Source organism: Cryptomeria japonica, chromosome 4, assembly GCF_030272615.1.
Source record: "Cryptomeria japonica chromosome 4, Sugi_1.0, whole genome shotgun sequence".
Lineage (NCBI taxonomy): Eukaryota > Viridiplantae > Streptophyta > Pinopsida > Cupressales > Cupressaceae > Cryptomeria > Cryptomeria japonica.
In genome coordinates, this window is record NC_081408.1 from 38613411 (window position 1) to 38633605 (window position 20195).

Consider the following 20195-nt stretch of genomic DNA (forward strand, 5'->3'; position numbering starts at 1 on the left):
AATTCTCAAAGATGTTGAAAAATCTTCGCTAGGCTATAGGGTCTATGTACCCTTGTCTCTTTTGTTTTGGTGTTGGCCATATGTTTTCTTTTGTTTGGTCTTTCTTGGTTTTGGATGTCTCCTTTTGTTAAGGGTTTAAGGTAAAATTTATTTTACTCTAATTAAAAAACTATTTCTAAATTATAACATAAATATTCCACTATAACTAATTAACATTATCAATTATAAATAGTGAGAAAAAATATTTATTTCTTAACTTCCTCAATTAAAATCACAAATATCATACCACTTGTTAAGAAATTTTACTATGTTTATGGAGCTATTTTATAGATAACCCCACCAGATAGAATCATGCATTCAATTTTATACAATTATCATAATTTAAGGAGATATACCACAAGATTACAAAAAATATGTATTTGTAAGCTCTCAAGAGGGAAAAAGAGTCTCTTGAAATATATTATGTAGAGCCTCCATAAACACTTTTGAAACATAAAACTCCTCCAATGTATCATCATTTATCAGAGAATGTAACCATACATCCTATATCATTCTACACATATGTACTCAATAAGAGAACTTAAAATACAAGATAGCCAAGCTAAATAACCAACTAGACAACTAAAACCATTAATCATGTGCTTCCTTTGTAGAATAAATATTGCATAATAAAACCAAGTGGCAAGTTAAAACTATATGTGTAAAAAACATGATTGCACAAAACTATTAACCCCAACGTTTACTTTTTCATATTATTTTTTTTCAATATGAAATATATATCAAATGTCACATACAAATTTATAAGGGGGTCCAAATAAATATTCAATGTGACTAAACACATCTAATACATTACAAATCTAATGTGGATTTTAGACAATATTTTAATATGGTTCTAAACCAATTATTATAATAATGTATTGTATAACTGTTAATTTAGTATTTAGAAACCTCAATAATGGCTTGAACAAATGGCAATTTGAAGATGGTGTAGCTTTTGAAACCTGCTTTCATGATAATTTTTTTGAATTCCATCTTTGTTCTCTCTTTTCCACCAGTGAATAACATCATTGTCATATCGAGTGCTAATCCCACATCCCTTAGACATTTTTCTTGTTCATCTTCATCGTTTTCAGTTTCCACAACAAGAGCATCCACAATCACAACTTTCCCATTATTTGGGATGGCCTCATAGCACCTTTTCAATATTCTTACACAATCGTCATCATCCCAATCATGCAAAATCCACTGCAACAACATTTTGTGTTTAATTTAGATTGAGATATTAGATAGAATAAATACGCCTTCACATAAAATAAATTGCTAGTAAAATATTATAAATTTTCAAAAGATATTCAATAAGATTAATTGTACCTTCATAAAAATTGTATCGGCTGAAGGAATATGCTCAAACATGTTGCCACTCACATGCTCTACTCCTACAAATTAACTCATAGAATAAAAGTTATATGTTAAATAAACAACCAAATAGACATATCATCACCATAATATGGTAAAACATTGGGCAAAAAAAAATCATATAAAAACTCAAAGTTAAACTATGTTTTCTTTTTAAATCACTGCCTAATACTATAATAAAATGTAATAAATAACTATAAATCCCAACATTATAAAATGTAAAAAAAAGAGATTATGAAAGTTTTAACTACTTTGTTTCAAAACAAAAGGAGCAACTACAATGCACAGAATTAGAGGGTGCTTCACTAAAGCTGTTTGTCTATTATAGAATAATGGGCTAAGATCAATCATACCAGGAATAGAAGGTGCAGTAGCGATGACATGAGGCAGATCAAAATTAATTCCTCTAATATGTTTGTAATTCTCCACAATGATAGACAAGGCAGATCCCACACCTCCAGCTACATCAACCAAAGAAGTTATCTTCTTAAAACCCTCCTCATAAACCTTCACAACAGATGCCATCACAGCACGAGTGTCACAAGACATGCCCTCGTTAAATGTCTTGTTCAATTCAGGATTGTTTGCAGCATAGTCCCAAGCACTCATACCAAAAGCCTTATCGAAGGCACTGCCACCTTCTAACACAGACTCATGTAGATGCAGCCATCCTTGGAAGGGAAGATTGCTGGTGGCTCCCAACAAAAATGGAACATAATTTAGCATGGACACACCACCTTCACTTGTTTCTTTAACAAGCAATCTAGAAAGGCCTGTAAGGCCATATCTAGATTGCTTGAAGTCCTCCTGGTGCGGGATCTCACTAAAGATTTTGTGGGAGGCTAGAAATCTCAGAAGACGAAACAGATATTCTATGTGAGGTGGGCTTTCAGTGGAGGCTGAAATATGGGCAGCAATTTCTTCTAGGGTAAGAGAGCCTGAGGCCTGGGCAATTATGTCCGGAATATTCAGCAAAACAGCAGCTCTGAGAGCCATGGGCTTCGCTGAGCCGAGCATTATCTCATACAGTTTTAGCTTCGATAACAAAGTCTCGTGCTGGGCTTCTTGCTCATAAATTTGGGCAGGCTGGCGAATTGAAATTGCAGAAGCCATGGTAAATAGTGGAGAGGAGGGAATATATGTGAATTTGTGGATATTGGTGGAGAATGGGAAATAAGAGCAACTATTTATAATGATTCCCAACTTTTAATTCCGGTTATGACGACTCCCAACTTCTAACTGCAGTTAGAGTTAGTGAAATTTAGTGCCAGAAAGATACAAAGCAGCAGATACCATTCTAGATAAAGATGAAAAAACGTTCATGGGGACTTTCAGGCTGTTTCACGTAACTCGAAAAACAATGCTCTGCACAGGGGACAGAAATAAAACCGTTTTCATCGGAAATAAAGATACCGGACAAATAAACTATTAAATCATTTGATTAATATATCCTTTTTCCAATAAAAAATAAAAAGAAAAATAAACTGTCAATCAATGGGGTCACTTGCAGTCTGATTGCATTTTACCAATAGAAAATAAAACTGTTAATCAATTAATTCATCTTGCGATCTGTTTTGACTGGGTACATCAGAATGTGCCTTTGATTGTATTTACTCGCAGCTCTTTTGACTGTATCTCTTTGTTTGTTCTTTTATCATCTGAATTCTGAAATCTTTCTCCAGATTCAAATATCACGTGCAAAAAGTTGGAGATTGTAATCCCAACTTCTACTCAATTCAGACAACTCAATATTCTCCGTATCTTCAATCAGATCTGCAGACATCAAAGATTGCAAATATTAAAGAAGATTTTTCTTTGATCCAAAGGGATTTGCATTGCATTTTACTTCTCCAACCTGCCCACCGTCGACTGTCCTATCAGCAAGTTTCACATGCATTGTAAAATATTATTTTATGTTTTATCTTTCTGTACTCCACCGTATGTTATTGCATTTCTATATTTTGTATCGAGTAAGCAAGGGCAGATGTAATGTTCTCTGTTGATGAATATAAAGTTTAATGTTTGTTCTCTTTTATTATTGCTTCCCATTGAATCCTTCACAAAACTTAAAATCAGATTTTACGGAGTATATAGAACCTTCTAAATACTTTCTTCTTCTGCTTTCACATTTTTTATGACTAAACCCATTGCCTTTTTCTTTTTTATAAATAACTCAACCATATATCTTGACCTTCTGTTGCACACATCTGCCCTTGCTTACTCCATATTTGTGCATGGATGATGTTAGAATCACGCTTCTTTGTATCCAACCATCTCAGGTAGGGAGTATATATATATATATCTTTTTTCTTATAATTATTATCACAAAATGGATATCTGTTTTTAGTTGTAAAGTTCATATATTTGTTTTTGGTTTTAAAAAGTACATATCTATTTATAATAGATATTTTTTTTGCTTTTGTTTTTACCAATGACAAATGTATTTTACGATTTTGGCTAGGTCAAAAATGTGGTTTTTCCCCTATCATCACTATTTAACTCACTATGATCATGCAATGACCTTTATATTCATAACATAATGGAACCCACTTAGGCTTTGCGGAGCTTGAATTGTAGGAAATTGATGGTCAAAATGAGTTTTTACATCGACCAATCTCCCAATGTCTTTAAGCATGAGATGTGGCTAATCTTTAGAAGGTACCCAAGAATCAATTGGAGGAACTAGAACAAGTAACATAAACAAGTATCTATGAAAAGTATTGTAATCATATCAAAAGCATATTGATACCTAATGGCATTGTTAAGTCAAGGATGTACACATCTAAAAAACCAAGTTGTTTGTCACTTATTTAACACATTATTTAAAACTCGTATTCATTTTGTGTCACACTAATCACTTGCCTTGTGACATTTGATCTTTGAAGCACAAAAGTATTATGAAGAAATAGGTTTGTGAAGAAAAATGTGATGTTTAACATGTGGTGATGATTTGATCTCTCCTATTCATTCTATGTGAAAATAGATATAAAAACCATTTCACTTATGAAATCAATAATACCTAGTATTCATTCAATACTAACTTAATAATCTTGTCAAGAAAATTGTCAAAAAATAAATTAACACAAAATTAAAACCACCAAATATGTTAGGATTAAGGTGCCTCAACCTTAGGAGCCCCATGGAGATTATTTAATCAATTAATGGTCTTTTGTGCTGATTTTATTTATTTAATGGAATATTTTAAGTTTCCAAAGTGCAAAGCTTAATTGTGGGGCCCGATGGCAAGTTGGGTGCAACAAGCATTGAGGTGAAAGGAAATTGTGAAACTTGGCACAAGGAGGGAACTTGGAAAATAAAATTTCTTAGGAGCTCTTCAAAAGCCCCTCCTTGTGACAAATGGATACATAGTTTGTTTTCCTTTTTTGTGCACAGATTTGGAAAGATTCTCAGTGGGACCAAATCTTCCACTCATATAGGCTTGGAGTAAAATGGAAAGTTTCAAATTGGAAAAAGGCTAGTTTATTTCATCATAGATGACTTTTATTTATGGAATAAATAATGTTTGTATTAAATATTATTTATGCAAGATTTATGCAAAAGGTAGTTTCTATATACATTCGCAGATACATTGAATGTGGACACTTTTGAGAGACTGTTGTTTTTGCATTGTAAGCTCTATAAATATAAGATTTGCTAGAGGAGTTCATTTTTATTTATGGAATAAATAATGTTTGTATTAAATATTATTTATGCAGGATTTATGCAAAAGGTAGTTTTGTTGACGACTGTTTTGACACACTCGCCAACAGTCAAGTAGCCAATGTGAACACTCACCACCTCTCCTGAAAAGTAATAAGTTCTAGGGAACTAATCACTCCAAGGTCTCTATAGTCGGGTCTCGACGGTGATGGCCAGCCCAATGGTTGATGTGGTTGTACCTATTAAGGGGTCTGCTGGTTAAAATTAAATCCCACTGATCTTTAATAACTTAACTTCCTCTCTTTTTTGTATTTTTATGGTTTAAGATTCTCTGGAAAATAAAATTGTGAAAGATAAGGAAACAAGAAAACAACAATGAAACCAATTCAATAACAACTTAACAAGATACTCAATTAATTCCCTACAATTCAAAAATTATCAGATGTTATCCAAATTAGCATTCAACAACGGACCTCCAGTAAACCTGCAAAATCGTCAACTTCACAGACTTATGGAAATAAAATCACCAATAATATCGTCTACCACAATAATTCTCATACACCACTTACATGCACAATATGATTCATAAAGCAATAAATAGAAGATCAAACCACGTTGCTAATTCCAAATAATAGACGTTACTAGATCACAACGAATAAATTCCTAGAGTATATGCATAGATCAAGCAATCTACAAGCTGCTTCTTGTATTAATTTCAAAGAATGTGTAACAAAAATAACTCAAATTCATAACAATCTACAAAATAATCTAAAATTTCTAAGTGGGCCTCAAATTATCAATTTGTGGACCCCTACAAATGAATCAAACTTCTCAATTTATAGAATTTTCTACCCTACTTTCTAGGAAATAAATCTAATCTAAATTAAGAACTCAACACTAGGAGTCACAATTAACTTGCAAGTTTCTGCCTCTAGAGCCCAGTTAACTACTACAAAACAAAGGTTTAGTGAGCACTACGAAGAGCATGCTGTATGAGCCAAGCTTTCGTAGTCATGCAGAATTTTGTTCAAAACTAGAACAGGAGTTGGAAATGCCATTGGAATGCCAGTGGAGAAGTCATGCTAAATCTCTTCTCATAAATCCTTCTATCTTTAGAAACTATAGGTTCATCTTCTACTTCCTTTTATAAGATTTATAATTATTAATAATACATGCAACTTCTTCAGCAGGAGGATCAACAACATGCTTGATTCTAAATTTATACTTTTTCAAAATTTCCTTTGCCTTCTCTCTTTTCTTTTCCAATTCCCCTATTGTTTATGTTGCCTCTTGACATTGGGTGATCAGATACATGTATATGTCTATCAGTGTGACATCAAATTGAGCCAGAGGTTGTAAATGTTGGGCCTCGTATACATCCTACTAACTCAATACTTTCTCTTCCTCCATGACCCCTGTATCAATGATCCCTAATCCAAAAATTCCAAGTAGATGCTTTACAAAATCCTCATATTTCAAAATTACCTTAAGGAGAGGAACTCGGATGTCTGCCACATCCTTTACATACTGTTGAAGCATCTCAATCTTCGGCTCCAAAATGTATGTGTAAGACTACAAGTTTTTACAACTATCACCACCCAATACGTCCTCCTCCATTATTACCTCTTCTCCTAAATACAAAAATTTATTCAAAATCCGGAATTGTTTACTAAACATTTTGAGCTTCCGCTCCCATTGCTGAGAAGCAGAAGCTAATGCTCCTCCCACCTGTACGGCCTCCTTATACTCCTTCATAGTATTCTGCAAAAATAATCTAATTTTTGAAGCATTTATTTGGGCCCACGATTTTTTTGTAGCAGCTACCTGTCTTACCTCCATTAATGCTTTTACCTCTCCCTCTCGGAGTGATGAGGTTGATGGTAGATTATCATTCCTGCAAGTATCTAATGGCTTGCCCATCTCTATTAGCAGTTGTTTATACTACTCTAGTTGTGTTTTAAGCTCTATGTGGGAGGTATTTTCTTTCTCTATTCGTCCCCTGATGACACTGGTGGAAAGTTCCAATGTATCTAACTCTCCCCACTTTGTTTGCTTGTCCAATTTTACTTGAGACACTTGGTATTTCAGGAATGTTTGACCCTCTATGTGAAGTGGAACTGCCACATCCGCAACCACTTCCCCGAAGCCTATTCTTGACAAATGATGTACAACTTTAGGTTTCTTGACCTTTCTTGGCTCCTCCATGATTGCTTGTTGTAGAGTAACTTTAGGTAACTCTACCTTTCTCTTCTTCTTCTCAAAAGTAAATTCAAGCCACTGTGGTATATCTTTATCTTTCTCGCCTTGATGTGACACTATGTCAACAGTTACAATATGAACATCTACCTGTTCCTCTGCTTCATCCCTCTCCTTCACCTTTGTCTGTTTAGGATCTTGAGGTGAAGCAACTTGGCAGGCCAGATTAGTTTGGAGAGCAATATTAACATTCAGTTGATGTTGCTTGTGCAACTCTCCCAACTTATCATTGACCTCCTCTCCAAATGTCCTTCCCTCCTTATCTGTTTCGGTCGTACCCTGCCCGAGAGCTATATCCTCAAGGAGGTCTTCTTGATCTTGAAGGGTTAAGATTAATCTTTCATTCAAAAAATATTCCGCCTCATTTCGTTCTTTCTCCCCTCACATTAATTGTTTCTCTTCTCCCTGTTCTTCTTCTTGATTTGAGAGTCTCAATATTTCTGATAATTATATTCTCAATAGTAGGCCTAAATTCCTATATCCCAAGCTTCCCTATGGTTGTATCAACAGGTGGTGGTATGGGGGCATTGGTAACTAGAACTTGTGTTGTAGATGTTGGAGAAGGCTAAGTGGGCACATCTTCATCTGTTTATGTTCTTCTTCTTTCTCTTGAGCACCTCCTCCTACAACTTGCCCTATAGTTGTCCTTGGCGAAAGGAATTCAATGAGTGGCACTACTCCTAATCCATCCATTACTCCCAAGTCTGCAGCCTTCTTCAATAACTCAGACTTCCTCATTTTTTCATGAAGCTTTTTCATTAAGTCTTCGGTGCTATCTTGGGAGCCCACTGCTTCATCAAGGTCAGTAGATGTATTCTTCCTTGAACTCGATCTTGTTTTCCAAGCATACTCCTTATAACCCCTTGATTGGGGTACCCCTAAGGTAGACTCTTTTTGCTTCCCCTTTGAAGCACTCGGCCTAACCCTTTGACTTAGCCACTGTTTGGTCCTGTTGATGACCACTTGGCAGACCTTTTCTATATTCACATCCTCATTTGAGGACCACCTTAATGGGGAGAGGGGCCTTTTATCAATTTCTTTCTCTTTGTATGCAACATCTAGTAAGTCACCCTCATCCCTCAGGTCCTTAGGGAGATTAGTCTCAATTTCAAAATCCCTTATTTGGGGTATTGATAACATGTTTTATTTCTTCTCTCTTACTTCAAAACTGTCTTGGAGGTTTTCCCAAAAATCCTCGAGTCTAGGCTTATGCCCCTCATACGCCTTAGGCATAGTTTGCTTGAGTTTCCTGTAGGGATCATAAAATTCCCTAGCATAATCAAATTATTTTAAATTCAAATCCTAGAGCTCTTGCTCCACCAACTTTTCCACCTGGATCTTTGAGCAAGAGAAATACCTAATAGATACTGAAAAGTCAATCCTTGTTTTGTGCTTGGATGACAGGAGGGATTGGAGGCCTAGCAGTTGCCTGGCATATTCTAATAAGATGATCCGATCATTGCAGTACCTTGGCAGCAGCATTAGGCTTCATGTAAACCCATTGACCCTTATGTAGGTGGAGCATGGGTTTTGGATAAACCAACATGCCCACTCTTGGATGATAGCCATGGCCTCTGGGCTAATCCTGTATCCTGTATCTCCTGTCAGTTTAATAGTTACAGGAAAAAGGAAGGCATCATTGCTCCTTTTAAAATGCACCTTTGTATTGGTGAGGGGGAGTTGGGAATAATATTCCCATACCTTCTTATGGCCTTCTTCATCCCCTAGTTAACCTTAAACCTGTAGGCCTACAAATTTGTCAGCTCTTGCAGCCACCCAGATGACATAAGAGGTAAAGAAGAACTTCTTGGTCCGGTGGACCTCTTTCATCTATCTACATATGTTGTCTAAAAGGATCTAAATTGTTTCCCTATGAGGATGGTTGTCATGAATTGGAGCATCCATGGGTGAAAGTGTTTGCAATCGGTCTTGCCAAAGGTCTTTCTCAACATGATGATCAGGTCTCTCTGAGGCTCTTTGAAGTATGTCCTCAGTATCTCTATGGCCTTTAGACCTATTTTCCTTTCTTTCTCCAACCAATTTTCATTCATGTGCCTCTTGTTCAAGGTCACATTGTCACTCCATACATTCAAGGCTTCCTCTTCAGTTGAGAGGAATATCTCGTCTCTGGTTGGGATTCTGAAGACAAATCCCAACATATCAGGGGACAAATCTATCACTATCTTACCCCGTGCGTGTGTGCATTTTCTGGTGCTAGGGTCACAGAATCGGATAGTTTTCATTATAAACTCTAGAGCCCACACCGACTGTGGGAAGATGGTAGCCTCTACTAGGCCTGATCTCTTTATCCTTCTTTTTGGGGCTTCCAACCTTGGTTTGTCTAATTAGGTTTTAATGTCTTCAATTTTGATGTGCCTGATCTTAGTATCAGTAACCCATTTAATTTGATCATCCAGTTTTGAAGCATAAACGTGCCCTTGGTAATGGTACTTCATGGTTGTCGAAAGTCGATCAATGTCCTTACCTCTCTTGCTGGAAGTTGGGTCCATCTAGTTGCTTGATTTTGCAAGAAGGAAACAAGTGCTAGTACCTTATACAAAACATTAAAAAAAAAACCGTCATTCACCTCGGGACTCCGGGGTTCCAGGGTGGGGTAAGTGCACCGAGATGGTGAACAGAAAAGTGGCCACATGCCAAAAAAAAAAAAATTCTTAACCCATGCGGGTTCTAAAATTTCAAAAACATGCTAGGCTTGGTAACACTAAGCCTAGAGAAAAAACAATTAAAAAAACCAAAAGTTCCTCAAAACCCATACAGGTTTTGAAGAGCATTTTTTTTAAATAAAAAAATTTAAAGTTTCTCAAAACCTGTGGAACAGCAACAAGGAGAAGCCCAAAAAAGCATCGAACCCGCACGGGTTTGCAACAATTTTTTATTTTCCCATCATCAAAAGTAATTTTCAACAATGGCACATAGTCAAACAGGTAAGATTTGATTTGTTTGATTATTTTTCTTTGCATTTTAATTAAAAAAGCAACGGGTTTTGAGAAACATATTTCTTTTGTTTAGGCCATGGGTTTTGGCCATTTTCAACACCAAAACCCGTGGAACAACAACAAGGAGAAGCCCAAAAAAGCATAGAACCCGCACGGGTTTGCAACAATTTTTTATTTTCCCATCATCGAAAGCAATTTTCAACAATGGCACATGGTCGAACAGGTAAGATTTGATTTGTTTGATTATTTTTCTTTGCATTTTAATTAAATTAGGGTTTTTTAATTGATTTAAGTTTTGTTTTTATTAATTTGATGTCAAATTCTTCAAGCAATCCCTGAAAATGAAATAGACAACAAAGACCTCCTTCTACACAAGAAACACAAGAAAACCCTGTTAACATTGCACAAGAGCAACAAGAAAACCCTCAAAATCCTGAAAAATGTTGCTCCTCAACAACCATCACCACCTCAAAACCCTCCACATCCTCCATTAGATCATGTAGATGCCACACAAGAGAATCTCATCAATCACCTTACACAAAATAGTGCCCAAATTTCTTTATTGGTGAATAGGTTGAGGACCTCTAGTCTTGAGCATCACTCAACCCTTGCTAGAACACTAGAAACAATGGCTAATAGTGCAAATGAGGTATCTAGAGAGGTTACGAAATGGGGTTCATGGAGGGATAGATGTCGAACATTTTATACAGATGGGTTGTTATATGATCAAGTGAAGAAAAAGGGCATAGTTAAAGCTGACATATGTGCTATTTTCACTAATCCTGTTACCAGTAACAACCTAGAACTAAATACGACTTGGTTTCCTATGCATTGGTGTGTTCATGCTAGATTGAAAGATGCTTTTTGGGATAGGTGGTATATGGTCTTTGACCAACCACCTTGTAATAATTGGGAGGTGCCTCTATATTTTTTGAGAAAGTTGTATTGTGAGTTTATCCTTGGTGAGAAGCCGAATTACTTTAACATCCAACAATTTCAGGGTAGAGGGAGGCTTTGCGTAGGATAGACCTAGGGCCCATAGGGTGGTAGATCCACAACATAGGAGGCGTACAACTCCTAAACCCATGGTTCATGTCACTATCCCTATATCCTTGAAGGAGTCTATGGAATTATAAACTCTTCAGGTAGCTACATCATTGGCTGATCTCATTGTTCAACATGGCACGTAGCTGGTCGGAGAAGAGGATGTACCAGCACCTCTAGCACCTCCTTCATCAGCAACACCTCCTTCATTAGTAGCACCTCCATCCTCAGTAGCACCTCCTTCATCAGCAACACCTCCTTCATTAGTAGCACCTCCATCCTCAGTAGCACCTCCTTCATCAGCAACACCTCATGCATCATTTGGCATGAGCCAGCCCATTCAGCATATGTGCCCCACCTTCCAAGATGTATGTTCTGGTGTAGACACTGACGCAGATGAGGATGCTGGGACATCTCATTCTTGTACATGTTGCGGGAGTAGATGCCATGCTTCCACTGCAGAGGATGTGGCCCTCACCGACGAACTACTCAATATGTTGTACCCTCTCTATCAAACACAGGTGCGTTTAATTCTGTTTATTACATGTTATCAATTAAGTGACTAAATATTATAAAAACAAATGAATTTTTATTTTTAGAACAATTTAAAGTGACATATAAATAAAATGCATTGCAAGGTACAACAAGTGGTGGGAGTACACCACATACTATCCAGTCGACTCCACGGTCACGAGTAGTTTCGCCACCAGAGGTAAAGATTTGTAAATTTGTTAAAAATATAATAATACATTGGATTCAAAATATATTTTGTTAATTATATGTATCATTACTTGATATTTTGTAGGGCTTATCAGTGGCTGAGATGTACCAACTTGATTATATCACGCTTTCAACCATTGACTTTGGCCAAGATAGCTATGCGGTACCATTTAGATTTATATATTTTTTACTTAAGTGATATATTAAATACATGCTCTTTTCCCTTATGTTAATTTTTTTCCATTAGTTTACCCCACCTGCCTCGAGGAAATCTCGTGTGAGAAAGCCATCCTCTAGCACTCCAAGGCAGAAAAAGATATCCTCTCGGACACCCAAACGATAGAAGGTAATTCACTACAATTTAAATTCAATTGTTGAAATGTATTATGATTAAACATGTATATGTAGATATTGATAAATTCACTTAATTTATTTATTCTATATACAGAAACATATGGGGTTTACGAAATTAATGAATGCACCTGATGTTGATGAGGTTCAGCAGAGGGAAGAGGTGATATCTTCATATTCACTTTGGATTGCATTCTTGCTTGTTCGAAATAACTAAATTATTTTATGTCTATATCATATGTTATCCATTTTCATACAAGAAATGGTAATAGCTACATCAAATTCAACTAGGCCTCCTAAGGTTATAGGAGAACTAAACGAGGCTTTGGTGTGCATTTTTTCAACATATGTTAAAAATATTTGTTTTATCTAGTTTGTCAACAACTTTGGGTTATTAACTTGTATGATTTTCTTTAAACTATTGTAGGCCCCTTCCAAACTTCCTACTATTATTCTACCATTCCATTTTAGTAGAAGTCCTGCACATATATTATGGGATCCAACACGACCAAGGCAAAAGGTATGTCTGTCTTAGATCAACTCCTTTTCACTAAGTGCACAACGGAGTTGAAACCATCCAGTTAACTCATTTTGGATCACTTACCATGGATATAGGAAATGGTCGTAACTGATTCATCTGTGAATTTTCCTTCTACGACCACAGCACATCCATCTGAGGCTCCGGTATGCTTTAGTTTTTTAGTCTATTCATTTTTAGTTATTATGTGTTATTTGACATATATGTCATTAACATGTATTAATGTTGTTTTACTAGTTACAACCTCCTGTAGGACATCCCATGGATCCTCGGCCTCATCGAATTGTAGAAGACAGAGATGAGGTAATCAACATTTCAACTTCAAACAATTTAGAGTGCAGTATTTAGTTATTTTGATGTTATATTGAGAAAATATATCTGATTAGACATTTGAATTGTCCTTGTGCAGCCACCTGTAGAGCCACGTACTACTTCGAAGAGGCTCGATTTTGATGATTCGCCACAGTCATAGATACCGATAGAGACATATAGTTATAGTTGTGGTCATTGAAGGGCCAATTTTTTTATATATTCAACATTTGTATATGTATATATCGACTTTGATAGACATGGCACATGCCACATTTTTGTAACTATTATTGATTTGGCATCTATGTCATTTTTTGATATATGTACACGATTATTGTTCATTTTGATATATATGAAGCTTGATATTCGATCCAATTTATTCATTGATATATATGAAACATGATATTCCTGAAACTTAGTTATTTGCTATTGAAATGTGATCAAATTTTTTAGTTGTGTATATGTCTTGAAATGTGATCCAATTTGTTCATTACTTGTAACTCATATGGCGTATACTTTTAAACTATCTATTGCTCATATTGCGTATACCCAAGTACTGATACCAGTAATGTTGATATTTTGTATTTTGATTGAGTGAATTTGCTTTGAGTCCTTCGTGCATAAAGAGATTGGAGTGAAGTTATTATTTCATAAACTCATGATAATGGAGTGAAGTTCATCATTTTAAGAACCAATTAAGACATGTCATGCTTAAGTTCATCATTTCATGCTTATGGGGTGAAGTTCATCATTTCATCACCTATAAAAGAAGAGTTGAAGCACTTATGGACAATTTGTTTGAACCTATGGGGTTTTGTTGTTGCTGCCTAAAAAATTCTATCTCATTTTTGAGCAACTCGATTCCATTTTCTTGTGATGAGATTTTTTCTGTCGCATCAAAAACCATCAAAAGCTATCAGTGAGAGGTAGCAAAATAGTGCATCTTTTGTTCTGCTTGTTGTGGGAATGAACCCTCAGCGCGAACATGTTTGAGTGGTTGGTTTTATGCTAGGTGTTCCCTTGTCTCACTCCCCAAGGTGTCTAATCGTTACGAGCCACCTCGTAGCGACGTTTTCCCTTGAGCGCTCAAAGCGGAAAAAATGGTCAAAATTTGACATAGCCTAACTCAAAGACCGTGGCACTTATGGACAATCTGTTTGAACCCATGGGGTCGTGTTATTGTTTTCTACAAAATCCTATCTTAGATTCGAGAAACTTGATTCCTTTTTCTTGTGGTGAGATTTTTTCTGTCGCATCAAAAACCGTCAAAAACTATCAGTGAGAGGTGGCAAAATAGTGCATCTTTCATTCTTCTTGTCATGGGAACAAAGCTTTAGTGTGAGTGCATCTGAGTGGCTGATTTTACACTAGGTGTACCCTTGTCTCTCTCCCCAAGGTGTCTGATTGTTATGAGCCACCTCATAGCAACGTTTTCCCTTGAGCTCTCAAAGCAGAAAAAATGGTCAAACTTTGACGTAGCCTAACTCAAAGACCATGGCACTTATGGACAATCTGTTTGAACCTATGGGGTCATGTCATCTCTACCTACAAAATCCTATCTCGGATTCGGGCGACTCGATTCCATTTTCTTGTGGTGAGATTTTTTCTGTCGCATCACAAACTGTCAAAAACTGTCAGTGAGAGGTGGCAAAATAGTGCATCTTTCTTTGTGCTTGTCGTGGGAACGAACCGTCAGTGCGAGTGCATTTGAGTGGCTAGGTTGACACTAGGTGTTCCCTTGTCTTTCTCACCAAGGCATTTGATCATTGTGAGCCACCTCGTAGCGACGCTTTCCCTTAAGTGCTCAAAGTGGAAAAAATGGTCAAAATTTGACGTAGCGTAACTCAGAGACCATGGCACTTATGGATGTTCTGTTTAAACCTATAGGGTCATGTTATTTCTACCTACAAAATCCTATCTCAGATTTGGGCTACTCGATTCTATTTTCTTGTGGTGAGATTTTTTCTGTCGCATCAAAAACCATTAGTGAGGTGGCAAAATAGTGCATCTTTCGTTCTGCTTGTTGTGGGAACAAACTGTCAACATGAGCGCATCTGGGTGGCCAATTTTACAATATTTGTTCCCTTGTCTCGCTCCTCAAGGTGTCTGAGCGTTATAAGCCACCTCGTAGCAATGTTTTCCCTTGAGTGCTCAAAGCGAAAAAAATGGTCAAACTTTGACGTAGCGTAACTCGGAGACCGTGGCACTTATGGATGATATGTTTGAACCTATGGGGTCATGTTATTTCTTCCTACAAAATCCTATCTCGGATTTGGGCAACTCAATTCCATTTTTTTGTGGTGAGATTTTTTCTGTCGCATCAAAAACCGTCAGTGAGAGGTGGCAAAATAGTGCATCTTTCATTCTACTTGTCGTGGGAATGAATCGTCAACGTGAGCACATCCAAGTGGCTGGGTTTATGCTAGGTGTTCCCTTGTCTTTCTCCCTAAGATGTTTGATCGTTACGAGCCACCTCATAGGGACGTTTTTCCCTTAAGTCCTCAAAGCAGAAAAAATGGTCAAACTTTGGCGTAGCCTAACTTGGAGACCATGGCACTTATGGATGATCCGTTTGAACCTATGGGGTCATGTTATTGTTGCCTACAAAATCCTATCTCGGTTTTGGGCAACTTAATTCTATTTTCTTGTGGTGAGATTTTTTCTATCGCATCAAAAACCGTCAGTGAGAGGTGGCAAAATAGTGTATCTTTCATTCTACTTGTCATGGGAATGAACCGTCAGTATGAGCACGTCTAGGTGGCTAGGTTTATGCTAGGTATGCCATTTTCTCACTCCCCAAGGCGTCTAATCATTATGAGTCACCTCATAGCAACGTTTTCCCTTGAGCGCTCAAAGCGAAAAAAAGGGTCAAACTTTGACATAGCGTAACTCGGAGACCGTGGTACTTATGGATAATTTGTTTGAACCTATGGGGTCATGTTATTTCTTCCTACAAAATCCTATCTTGGATTCGAGCAACTCAATTCCATTTTCTTTTTGTGAGATTTTTTCTATCACATCAAAAACCGTTAGTGAGAGGTGGCAAAATAGTGCATCTTTTGTTCTGCTTGTCGTGGGAATGAACCATGAGTGAAACCGCATCTGGGTGGCTAGGTTTATGCTAGGTGTTCCCTTTTCTTGCTCCCTAAGATGTCTGATCATTACGATCCACCTCGTAGGGACGTTTTCCCTTGAGCGCTCAAAGCGGAAAAAATGATCAAACTTTGACATAGCGTAACTCAGAGACTGTGGCACTTATAGACAATCTGTTTGAACCTATGGGGTCATGTTGTCGCTTCCTACCAAAATCCTATCTCAGATTTGGACTATTCCTACTATCCCTTCAAATCGGGTAATTCAATAATAACTCAACTTTCCCAAAACACTTGGAAAAAAAATTGCATATTCATATTCAAAATTTGCAAATCAGCCCCATGGACACTTTCATATATAAAATTTAGCATCTTATATAAATGATCAAGCTCATTACTATTTATATTTACAAAATTTTGCATCTAAATATGCAAATTACAACTCGTTGTTGTTTTTTTATACAAAACTTAGCATCTAGATATGCACATTACAACTCATTGTTGTTTTTTTATACAAAATTTAGCATCTAGATATGCACATTACAACTCATTGATGTTTTTATATACAAAATTTGGCATCTTCATATGCACATTATAGCTCATATGCATATTATAGCTCATATGCATGTAGAGCACATCCAAAAAAGCTAAGTTACAACGTTTTGCAAAAGATATATACAAAATTGTCAAAATTATTCTACCATATTGTAGAATTATTCTTCTAGATGGCCCAAAATCATTCAAGTGAACCTTCTGGATCATCTCTAACCCTTAGTGTCTCAAGTATTGCCTCATGGTCTGATTCATGAACTTTCCACAAATTCTTGTTAAGAGGTCTACCATGATATTTTATCAAATGAATATTTGTTGCAACACGAAGGTTTGAGTAATGAAGAATATGTCTATGTGTCTCAAAGTCCTCAAACAACCAAGCATTAGACTTTTTGATAGGGTACCTGCATTTTATAGAAGAATAATTCCAAAATCAATACAACAACTGCTAAATAAATGAGTTTAAGAGGTCTCAATACAACTTGACACAACAACATGGTACCTTCTAAGCCATGTACCTATCACAACAACGGATCCTATTGGGTACTCAATACCCTCTCCATCAACCACTGTAGAAGTCAATTTCTTTTTGTCCTCAATACAACGACACAAAAAGTAATTTGTTCCTTCTTTGTTGTTCTCATCCACAATAACTGCATATACATGACCTACATTTAATAGAAGGATATAAGTTAATACCAAAATCAGCATAAGTTAATACTAATAAATTAAGCTTAAAATTGTAGCAAATTGTAACCCTTTACCTGGTTCAACTATGTCTGATACATGGTCAAAATCCACTGATGCTTCAATCCGGTTCATTTGTAGTGCTCTAGGAAGTTGATATGTATCTAGGGTTTGCAAAGGTCTACAAGACCATTGGTAAACCCACTCTTTTGATTCACATTCATCCCACAAAAAATGCATACACGAAGAGCAAAAGCATGCAATATGTCTAGTATAAATAACTAGTGATGTTGAATTTGAACTTCTAAATGAATGCATGTCACTTGATCCACTAAGTGTACAACAATCTAGATAGTTTTCAATGTTAGATTCACTTATTAACCAAAAATATCTAGAAACCATAGACTTATTTGCATTACTTGGTCCCATCGTAGAGCTACACCATTGCACAATTGTTTTTGCATCTATTAACATTGCACCACCTTCGTACTTCAATTCCTCTGGTAAGAGCTCTTTTCACACATGCTCCCGCACCATCATGCTCTCCCTTTCCATGCCCTGCCTCAATGAAATTCCAAAAATGTTGCACACCACTTGTCACATGCATCCTAGTCAACCAGTAGAACATCCTTGCATTCTTGAATTGTGCGGTGCAATTGTTAGACCATATTAAGTGTTGGTTGTATCTTATATCTCTTTCCCTTAAACTATCATAGAAGACTGTAAAGCATCCTTGCACAAACTCTGAGGAATGTGTACGATCATTGCTAATATAGAAGTGATATTCTCTTATAACCTTTATGTCCTCCTCGGTGCTATCATGTGCATGCATGAATGCTATGTGTACAAAAATTGTAACTTGTGTAGAATGGTAATACATAGATTGTACTTCATTTTGCGGCTTTAGTATATAATTCTCAGCAAAATCAATGACAAAGACAATAGTGTCGAGGGGGAAAGTGTCCTTACACAACTTGAATTGCTCATCTAACCATCTAGCTCTATGTGTGTGACCTATGTACTCATATACTAGTTTCTCTTGAAACATCTTCATAAAATCAGCTACGCATATATCCCTTTTCACTCTCACACCTCTTTAATTCTTTTCCATCTTTAACACCATATGTTACTGACTTATATTTTCCAATAGAAACTAGTTCCTTACCAATTTCATGTGTGCTATCTAGATGTAGGCATCTATGCAACTGTTGCAAACCACCAGATGTAGGACAAAAACCTCTCAAACACATCATCTTATAATAAATGCACTCATCATCTCATCTACATAGTACACTTGAAATAAATTATCTCGGTGACTTAGGAGGTGCTTGTAGACCACATTCCTGCAAAACATCGTTAGTGTGCAAAGTACAACAGATATAGTGATAAATATCATAATGCATGGAAAATTCAACATGGACCCTACAACAACATGTAGTACATGCATGATTAATCTTAACATAAAATGGTTTTGTCATCTCAAAAAATCTTTGACTAATTTTAATCTGAGGAAAGCTTTAAAGAAACCTTTCATAAAATTGTGTTTGAGTTGTATCTAAATAGTGTTTTGGATGTGGCTCACGATTACTAATTCCAGTTCACCTTCTAACAACATCTCTTTGGTTGGGTGAAACCCTTGTGTTGTCATGCCAAAATCTCTCAATTAACGTTCTTAGTGCATCAACAAAAACCTTGTCCTTGAGTGGAAGTCTACCGGAGAATGCCCAAAGAGAATTATTGTTAGGATCCTCGATTTTCTCTCGCCTCTCTAAGGCATAGTGTAATGTGGTTCTACTTATCCTTAATGACTTGCTTGTTTTGCTTATTAAACGAGATTTTTTCATTTCCTTTCCCATTATGGTTGATGTGAGGACATGACAAGTAACATTAGCATCTTTAGTGCATGATTTTGAACCAATGGCTTGGTATGCATCAAAAATATTTCTCACAATGGTTCTTTCACTATTATTTTCGGATGTTCTTAACCCCAAAATTTTCATTGTCTCTCTAAATTTCAAATTTTTAATCATTTCAACAACTAATTGGCATCTTCCACTTTGATTTAAGTTTTCAAAATAGTTATTCCAAATTCTTCTAACCGTTCTTCTACAAGTTCTTTCGAAAATTTTAACATGCATTGGCTTCACAATATTTTCATCAATATCTATTAGGAACTTTGGTTTTCTACGAATTATTCTAAGAGGTGTTAAGATTGGTGCATGCTCTTCATTTTCATTAGGTGCATTATGTGCATTGATCACATCAAATTCAAATGGTAAATCATTTTCAAATGGTCTATGTTCATTGCATTCATTAGGTGCATTCATCATATGTATTTGAATTGGTGTATGTTGATCATTTTGATTTGGTGCATTAATCATATGAATTTCAATTGTTGAATGTTCATCACTTTCATTAGGTGCATTAGATGGCATACCTTTGTAATCTCTTCATACACTCCCTTTGTCTTTCCTTTGCTACCTCTATTTGTTCATTTGTTCCTCTCTTATTCTTTCCCATTGTCCTACACATAACATCATGATGACAATCCACAATCAAATAGCAAAAAAACAACAAACGATCATCATTTCGTTATAATCTAAAGTAACAATA

General features: G+C 36.2%; 1 protein-coding gene across 1 annotated transcript; it reads right to left on the reverse strand.

The window, feature by feature from the left end:
* Positions 1-726: 726 nt before the first annotated feature.
* LOC131047847 ((R,S)-reticuline 7-O-methyltransferase) lies at positions 727-2587 on the reverse strand. The gene is made up of 3 exons (XM_057981633.2): positions 1770-2587; positions 1372-1436; positions 727-1245 (listed from the first exon to the last, which is right to left on the reverse strand). The coding sequence occupies exons 1-3, from the start codon at positions 2527-2529 to the stop codon at positions 934-936; spliced, it is 1137 nt and encodes a 378-aa protein (XP_057837616.2). The 5' UTR covers positions 2530-2587; the 3' UTR covers positions 727-933.
* Between the last annotated feature and the right edge of the window lie 17608 nt (positions 2588-20195).